We start from the raw sequence: 9,445 nt of genomic DNA, 5'->3' as shown, positions 1-9,445 counted from the left end.
ATAAATAAATTAAAATTAACACAACCTTTTTATAGAGTTTAACTTCCTATAAAAAAATTGGTGAGTTATTAAGTAATTACAAAGTCAAATTCAATTAATAACATATTTAATTTTTTTAAAAAAAATTAAATCTCTTTAAAAACAAAGTTGGCTGACCAAGCACTTCACTGAGAATCATAATTAATTAAACTCATAATCAATATCTTTTATATAAAATCCCTTTCGGCGGAATGGAGAAGGAAAACAATCTCTGTAGAAACAAATTAAATTAACGAATAATCGAGTTTTATTTACTAAAATCTCTTTCGTTGTCCGAATTGGAAAAGAAAAATCGTTTCAGTCAATTAAAGCAGTTTTAATATCAAAACTCTATAAATGGTGCAAAATTATCGAATGTACTGGCGTATAGGTGGCGAATATTGATTAGGTAAAGTGGAATATCCAGACACTCTTCCTGACTCTTTGCGCGTATTCTTCATCTTCCTCGTCCTATTTTTTTCTTAGTGAAAACTATCCTGCCCCCCGCCCCCCAACTGAAAGAAAGATCAAATTTTAACTCCTCGGCTGCCTCTTCATTCCTTCACATCTTCCCAGGTACTTCCATACATACATACATACATACATACATGCATATATTTGTTTGTTTTTTCATTCTCCAAAATGCTCTTATTTTCCAGTTTCTCGATGTGGGGTTTCTTCATTTGCTTGTATCTAGGGAACCCAGTTCTGGATTTTGATGCTTGGGATTTCCTGGGAAATTAAGGATGCGATTTTGAATGTTTATGTTTGTTTTTAAGATTTGGTTTTGCTCGACTGATAATAATGCTGAGTTTAATTGGCCGAAGTTTTCGATTTACTATCTAGAACTAGTTCTTTGAGAGTACTTGAAATCAAACGTCTTTTCTACAAAGCTGCTATATTCTTAATGGATAAAACCGCTACGTTTGGATTCAATTATCTGCTGATATTTAAATTGCGGGACCGTCACGTTTTCGGTTTTATTGCATTCTGCAAAAGCGGGTGATATTGTTTGCGGTCATTTCGGGTATCACTGTTGTGCAGCCTTTACTGTCATATAACGGCCGCTAATCCTATAGTGGATTGCTATTTAAATCGTGTTGAAGTTATCGAATAGCATAATTTTATGGTCTATGATGCGTTTTTTCACAGGCTAGAACATATGCATAAATTGGTTAAAGCGAGGGATGGGCACAGGATATTATTCTAAGAGTGAAGTTTTAAAACTTTAGGAGATGGCGAATTTATAAAATTCTAGGGGCGAAAATAGAAAGAAAATACCTAAAATATATACTAATTTCCTTCCCTGGTTAAAGCAATATATTATAGTAGTCTGTCACTAGTACTCTGTGTCCGACATCACATCCGACAATGATATGTTCATTGTTTAAAATTTATTCATATTTCATTGTTTAAAATTTATTCATATATTTGGAGGATTTGGGTGTTTGGATTGGTATTCTGGCTGGAACCTTTTAAATGTTGTAGTTGGTGCATAGATTGACACTGTTCTTCAAATGTTTGCTTTTAGTTCCCTATGAAAGCCATACAATGAATATGATCTTTCTAAGTAATCTCCCTTTGGTGTTCAATAAACTATTACCTATCAAACTATACCTCCTATGACGTTGTTAATTCTTTGAAATAGTGCTTTTTAGAAGCTTGATCCTTGCTTCCTTTTGTTGAATATGATTTATCATATATCTATGTTACTTAGACTTATGTGCAAGTGTAGAATACGTATATGCATCTAACGTGGTTGTGTTTTTCTAGCGTTTTCTATTAGTTGTAGGGTCATCTACCTATACCGATACCTAGATAAGTGTACGACTTGGGGATTTGAAATGAGTACTTTAAGAAGAATGAAGAATCCGTCTTCTTCTCTGTGCACAGGTGAAGCACAAAAGGAGTGTCTTACAGTCTTCTTCTAACCATCGCCAGCAACTCTTGCCGGCAGCTAAAACATTTTTTGCATTCTTTCAAGGATCATGAGTCCCCAGACGGCATTGAGACATAGTAAAGCCTTAGAGGGTTTGCATGGGGTGCAAGTGTTTCCTCATTCACAATCTGCGTTGGAGGAGAATAATAAACAGGGGAGCTTCCAATCCAGTCATGATAAATCATTTATTACAGCAAATCAACCACTATTGATACAGTACGCTAAATGAGTGTCCATCTGTTTAAATCCTAACTTATCAATTTATTTGTAGAAAGTCTTGTGAATACACTATTTTTTGCCTGTGGTCTCTGTAACATGGTTGCTTAAACATGTTTTTCAGAGTATGGCAGCAGAGACCAGCTTGTTTAAGGCCTATAAGATGCTGTACGCAAGGTATGGTAAAGTACTAATGCATTCATTTTCCTTGAAGTAATCATGTTTGACTCGTTTTCAAACATGATTATGGAGATATGATCCTCCAAATACATGGTAAAACTTATAAAACTGAATATACCCATTATTGGACGCATGACGTATCCACCTCTCATACTCAAGCAGTCAAGCCCAAGCAACATAGTTTGCGGGCGTGTATCTTTGCTCTCAATTTTCCTATATAAGATTCTTTGTCAGTGCTTATCTTTTTAAACATTTTGTCAGGTGACCATAATCTTGTAGAGACGGTTGCAAATGTGTTGACGTCACTCCCCTTCATAGTTCTTGGGATCCAAGCCCCTAGGTAGTATCATCTTCAGTTTTCTTCATAAACAAGATATCAATCTATTTAATTTGCTCCTTCTCGTCATTTTTCTTAAGCACTTGTGTTTGACACCTATACCCGAACATGGGCATGATAATATGATATTCCAAAGACACTTCAAATACATGAAAAGAAAAATTAGAAAAAGTAAAACATACCCGTATTTGACATTCACACCCATGTCCGAATTACATAACTTATTAACCCTTTATTTACTTGGATGCAGGAAAAATTTTAATACTACACTGTATGCTAATTCACTAATTGGAGTGGGAGTTGCCTCTACTTTGTACCATTCTTCCAGAGGAAAGCTGAGGAAATACTTAAGGTGGGTCGACTATACAATGATAGCCACTGCCACTGTGGTAAGTTCCTATGTTGCTTCGTCTCTTCATTTTTTCTTAGTACTTATGACACAAGTGTTGGACATTTTCGAACATGAGTAAGGATATGATCCTCCAACGACTCTCCAAGGACATGGAAAAACTTAGAAAATATTGAACTTTCCCATTTAGACATATGCACATTTCCACCACTTACCCCCGAGTCCAAGTAATGTTGGTAAGTTCAATCTGATTCATAATTTGATTGGAATAAATGCATTAAAGTACCCTGTCCGATGCATGTCCGGACACGATTATAGGTATACAATCTTCAAGGATCCTCAAAATGCATAAAAAATCTTGGAAAAAAATGAACACCCTCATTAGACATTCACGCCTGAATCCAAGTCAAGTAACTCAGGCTATTGACTTGTACGATGTTAAAGATTAAAGTTAATGTTAAAGCGTTGTTACTATGCTGCATTTTATACTTGTCTGAGAACACAATGCATCTTGGAGAAACTATTCTCTATAATACACAAATGAGCTATTTGGGTACGAGGACATACCCTCAAATGAGCTTCCAAATAAATGAAAGAACTTTAAAAATAAATAAATGAAGATGCTTGTGTCAAATAGATACTCGGATTTGGCACTTTCACCCAAGTATGGTAACATAGTTGCTGTACTTCTATTTTAAATTGCTCTCTTAGTTACAAAATTTTAAAACAGAAAATCGTTATTGCAGTGTCTATCAAGAGCTATTCGGAATGAAAACCCGAAGTTACTGATGGCAGCTTCGGCTTTTCTTCTACCTGTTCAGCCTCTGATGGTTTCAGCTGTTCACACTGGAATGATGGAGGTAACTTGCGGTTCCTACAATTTTTTCCTTATAGCTTATTGCAGTTTATTGGGTGGGATCAAAACAGATTTGCACAATCTTTTAATAGTTTGTATATTTAGCAGATCAAATGCCAAGCCAAGACATGTCTGACTATGTGTGGAAACAAGTATCAATTATGGATATTTTAGAAAAGATAAAAACTCGAATTTTGATGTTAGGTGAACCTGCGGTTGCCCGATCATTGGTTCAGCTTAAACAGTACACTTGATTTACTGTAATTCTATGCTGAAGATTTTCTTATACCAAACACAAGTGTGGGACATAGATATTTAGAAAATTAACGAAGAGTCCAGGCAACATAGACTATAATTGTGATGTTAGCTAATCTCTGTTTGCTCAATCCTTGTTCCAGTTTAACTTTAACAATACAGTTGTTTTCTTACCTTCTAGGCTGAAGCTGTTCTTATATCGAACACAATTGTTGTACACGGATATTTTAAGGGGGGGAAAGCCCGAATAACGTAGAATATAAGTTTGATGTTAGCTGAACGAGTGATTTCCTAAGCATTTTTAACATTACAGTTGCTTAAACTTGGCTTGCGGGATGAAACTGTTGGTTTACTGAAACCTCCCGTTGATCCATTACAGGTAGCATTTGCTAAAAGAGCCGTAAATGATCCAGAATTAAGGAAAGCTCATGACGTGCATAAGATGTCATCTCTATTGGGGGCTGCTCTTTTCATCGCCGATGATATGTTTCCCGGGACGCCTTTCCTTCATTCTGCATGGCATCTGGCAGCAGCAGTCGGTGCCGGCACCTGTAACAAGCTTCTCGACTAGTGTATATCATATAGTCAACCCTATATCTTCCCTTAGTTCCTTATTATCCATTTATCTTGAGAGCTGGGGAAACGAAATCGCATTGTTTTCCAAGCACCATTCATATATATTCAGTCGCATTCTTTTCATGTATTTAGAGGGTCATATTTTTATATGCATTGTATACTCATACTTTAGGAACAGTGGGAGAAGAATGTGATTATGTTATTACAAACAAAAAAAAGAAGATAGAGGCTTGATTTAAAAATGCGATATTTAAATATTAATCTAAATCCAACACCTTTTTTTTTTAGATTTCTTTGTTGGCTCAAAGGTGACGGACCATAAATGAGTTTATTTATTTTATCTATTACTATATGCTAACAAGCTTTAAAATAATTAACATCTTTTTATAGAAAAATAACAAGTTTTCAAATAATTCTCAATCAAACCACAATTAATTCTTAAGCAAATCATGACACCTGTAAACACGTCATCTATAAAACGTGAAATTATATATATATATATATATATACACACTAATTTATTTTATGTTAATCTTTTGATTAAATAATAAGTCTGATCAATAAGATTTCGATTTTAAAATCATACTCAAAAGTTTGAATATAATCAAGTTGAGCTCCAACTATATTCGACCACCTAACTAATTTTAAATATATTGAATTTTTACGAGTTTTATTTTTTTTTTAAATTAAGTTTAACTTGATTATTGTTGAATCAAGTTTTAACAAATTAAATCAGGAATCAATTTGCCTAGTGGGACGAAACACAAGATTTATTAAACAATATTAGAGGTTCGAATCTTAAATTTTGTGAATGGAATAAACTGAATTGGGAGGGTCGTTCTTTATTATGTAATATCCGGTCTGAATAGTTAATCAATAAATCGAATACCAGTAATTATAAAAAGAAAGTTTTAAATTAAATTTAAATATAGAGTTGGTTGTACATGAACTTAATTTGATGGTTTTTACTTGCATTTAATTTTTAATTTTTATAAGAAAATTTTAAATTAAACTCGATCCTAAAAATAAATAACTAAATTTAAAAAAAAAAACAGAAATCAAACTATCTTCTACAAGAGAAAGTCTAACAAAAAAGTTATAATCAATTCTATTTTAAATATAGCTTAATTATATATATATATATATATATATTGAATTCAAACTTAACTATAAACTTCAATATTTTAAAATAAAAAAATTAGCAATGTTTGATTGAAATTTTACTTATTCTTCTTGTTCTAGTACATGAATAAAAAATTTATATCACTTCATAATTTTAACCACTCACACGAAATATAATAAATATTATTTATTTTAAATATCTATTATTTTAATTTTTTATCTTTTTAATTTTAATTTTAATTTTATATTAATTACTTTATATTATAATAAACTAAGTCAAAATTCATATACTATTTATAATAATTAAATTTTTTTCTTACATTATTATTTGTATAACCAAACAACACATTTTATGTCACACCCCGAAGTTGAGGCAAAATTTTGAGGGACCAAGCTGTAAAATTCTCAAGATTTTATGGTATTTTCTAAATTTTTAGAGTATCCAGGGACTCAACCTTGAATTTACCCATTTCTTTAAGCCGGAAAAAAATATGTTTTGGAAGGTTTGAACCCAAGACCTTAGGGTGCGTTTGGTTCACGGAATATAAGATTACCAACGAGAATAGGATTACCGGCGGGAATAAGATTACTGGGAATGTTGTATTTTGTGTTTGGGTTGTTTAGCAGGAATGTAAGATTACAATGTTTAGTTAAAGGAATAAAAGATTATTAGAATATATATTTTACCAAATTGTCCTTATTATATATTTGTTTTTTTAACAAGTTGAATTCTACTATAATTAATTTATATATTTTCTTTAAAATTTTAAATTAATAAAATTTATATAATTGTTTTTACAAAATTGAAAAGATAAATAGGTTTAATGAAAGGGTAAAATTTAATTTTAACCCCTGAACTTCATATAAAATTCTAATTATGAACTTTTTTTGTAAATCTAAAATAGTTTAAGGATAAATTTGTAATTTAACCTTCGTATAATTTTTTTTATTCAACGACATAAGAAGGATATTTTTGAAAAACATTTAATGGCATTTTAGTCCAAAACGCCGGTAATCCAACAATACCTAAGGGAAGGGGGTAATCACATTCCCGGTAATATACCCCCAAAATACCACTGTTGGGAATAAAAGATTATAGGGGGCTGGGAATGTTTGCCAACCAAACAGGAGAATGACATTCCATTCCCCAGGTAATGTGAGATGACTTGAACCAAACACGCCCTTGGGGTTATGTCTAGCTATACCTTAGCTATCTAGGTTAGGACATTATTAATGATAAAAATAAATAAAATTTGTTTTATTCGTTTAAGGCTCGAGTTATGACTCAAAACCAATCCCCCTTTTCCAAATTTAAAACCCTAAAATCCCCAATTTCCAAACCAAAACACGAGTTTCCTTGCTCCAAAAATCAGCATTGTTTCGTCGTAAAAGTTCATTGCAAAGCTTCACCGAAACCCACCCATCGCCTTAGTTTTTCGGCTGATCCGGGGGTCGTCTCATCTTATCGCCACTCCTATTGGCTTCCACGACGTCGTGCAATCAAAACCCAAGAGTTTTGGTCACCTGTTGTCGTGCCATCGTCGTTCGTCGTGGGTAAGACTTTCGGCCGCCTCCTTTTCAATTTTTCATCGAGATATTGGGTTAATTTTGAGTTAATTAAATTAGAATGCTAAGTTATAGGTTATGGAGTGATCGACATCCTCAGCGACCTCCGTTGCTGTCACCACGCGTCAACATTGCGCATGGGGCTTCTCGACCGGTCCAGGAGCCTTTTGTAATCGGTCCAGTCAGACCAAATCGGGTCAAGCTGATCCAACTCAGCTAAGTCAACTCATTAAGTCAAATCGACTAAGTCAACCCGTTGACTTTAACTTTGACCCGCATTGACTTTAACTTTGACTAAAAAGTTATTTTTTTTAAAAAAAAGTCATGTTTTATGTTTTTCTACGTTCTGAGTTCGAATCCGAAGTCTGTTTTGTTGAATTCGAACATGGTAAGTTGTTTTCACTGATTAACCTTCTGATTTAATATGTTTTTCGCAATTAAACTCCATTTCTGATGTAATTTCTGTTGATATGTATTCGAGATATTATCGGACATTGGATTCAAGTTTGAAAGCGATCAAATAAAGTTTGAACGTTCGACCGGTGTAGCTCAAGAATCGAGGTAATACTTTACTACCCTATGCATGCTTTATAGTATATGTTGGTATTGCTAAGTGCATGGACGAATATGTTTCATCTCATCTGTATAGTTATTTATTTCTAAAATTGATTCGATTACGGTAAAAAAATAAGTAATTGAATAAAACTTTGATGGCTCGTATTAGAAATTAAAAGATTTATAAGGAACAATTCCAAGTTTCGTGATTAACCAGTGAAGCGTTTAACCTCATAACCCTTAAAATTTGATTACTCTTGTTAAAAATTGAAACACCAAAAATACCTAGATGAGAATTTATGAAGTTACCCTTGAGAGGTAAAAATAGTCCGGATTGACCCTGACTGAGAAAATACCATGAGAATTTGAATCTAGTCTGATAAATTATTGATTTAACTGTTAAGTTCCTATTTTGTTCGAAAGATTTTTGGTAAATAGTTTGTAACCTCTGAGAAGGCACTAGACCCATAATTTCTAATTTATGAGTATACACTCGAAGACTAACTTATCAAAAAATAATCTTATTATCAGAATTGTTTGAAATGACTCAAATAAATGACAAGTTTGAATTAAATGGAAAGACTAAATGAAAAGAATGGACTGAAATACCTTTGTACTGTAAAATGTCCAAAATACCACTAAAGTGTGAAATAACTTAAAATACCCCCAAGCCCTAGAATGATTGAATACCCTTAAGCTCTAGAATGAATAAATCTACCTCGAATACCAGAATGGTCTAAATACCCTCATGACTTGCATTAAGTAAATGCCTTTGGATAACTTTTGAAGATACCGGTGAAGCTATAAATATTGTAACACCCATGAGGTTTTTAGAGTACGACCTAAGTAGTTCGATCATCCTTAATACTATTACAATACGAAAAGTAAATAAATGTTGCTTAAATACATGTTTGTCTCCTTATGATCCATCAAAAGATGGTTCTGAATGTGATCACTTCGATTCTGCAGTGCAACCAGATTTAAGAAATGAAAAGTCGTGAAGTTTCTCTACTTACATAATTGATAAGTGTCGCCTTTGTTGGGAATTGTATAGTGCGATTGGAATTGAAAACCTGTTAAGATGTTTGAAATCTGGAATTTTGTAAATCGCTGCATACCCTTATTAAAATTAATTTATCAAAATTCTCAAGAATTAAATGACTAAAATGCCCTTATAAGCCTGATTGATGGAATCACTTTAGGAATGTCTGAATTCGAAATAAATTTTGATACAATAATTCTTGAATACCATGCTGATATATCTGAATACTATGATCTTAATAAATCACTTCCTGAATGATTGATGAATCTGCTAGCTATCAAACCCCTTTTTATAAGGATCTCATTTTTTAAAATTCAATCAATTGTAGAAGTTTCGTGTTCCTTATGTATTATATGATTATTTTATCTGTTCTGAAATGTGATTTACCGAAGTTACTAATTTAATGAATCTTTTAACTATTCGATATTCTGATT

General features: G+C 32.7%; 1 protein-coding gene across 4 annotated transcripts; it reads left to right on the top strand.

Annotated features, from left to right (window-relative positions):
* The first annotated feature begins 428 nt into the window (after positions 1–428).
* Positions 429–4,884, top strand: LOC120143793. 4 transcript variants are annotated; one of them, XM_039158025.1, is made up of 7 exons: positions 429–594; positions 1,912–2,173; positions 2,298–2,350; positions 2,615–2,693; positions 2,941–3,079; positions 3,786–3,899; positions 4,530–4,869. In XM_039158025.1, exons 2-7 carry the CDS (start codon positions 2,007–2,009, stop codon positions 4,719–4,721), a joined length of 744 nt encoding a protein of 247 aa, XP_039013956.1. In that variant the 5' UTR covers positions 429–594; positions 1,912–2,006; the 3' UTR covers positions 4,722–4,869. The 4 variants fall into 4 exon arrangements, with proteins under 4 accessions (XP_039013956.1, XP_039013958.1, XP_039013957.1 ...); XM_039158026.1 differs by lacking the exon at positions 429–594 and having other exon boundaries at positions 1,876–2,173; positions 3,861–3,899; positions 4,530–4,883; XM_039158024.1 differs by lacking the exon at positions 429–594 and having other exon boundaries at positions 1,879–2,173.
* The last annotated feature ends 4,561 nt before the right edge of the window (positions 4,885–9,445 follow it).

Source organism: Hibiscus syriacus, unplaced genomic scaffold (genome assembly GCF_006381635.1).
Source record: "Hibiscus syriacus cultivar Baekdansim isolate YM2019G1 unplaced genomic scaffold, ASM638163v2 tig00110864_pilon, whole genome shotgun sequence".
Classification (NCBI taxonomy): Eukaryota; Viridiplantae; Streptophyta; class Magnoliopsida; order Malvales; family Malvaceae; genus Hibiscus; species Hibiscus syriacus.
Note: the sequence above shows the minus strand (reverse complement) of the source record. Positions and strands in the feature narration are given on the sequence as shown.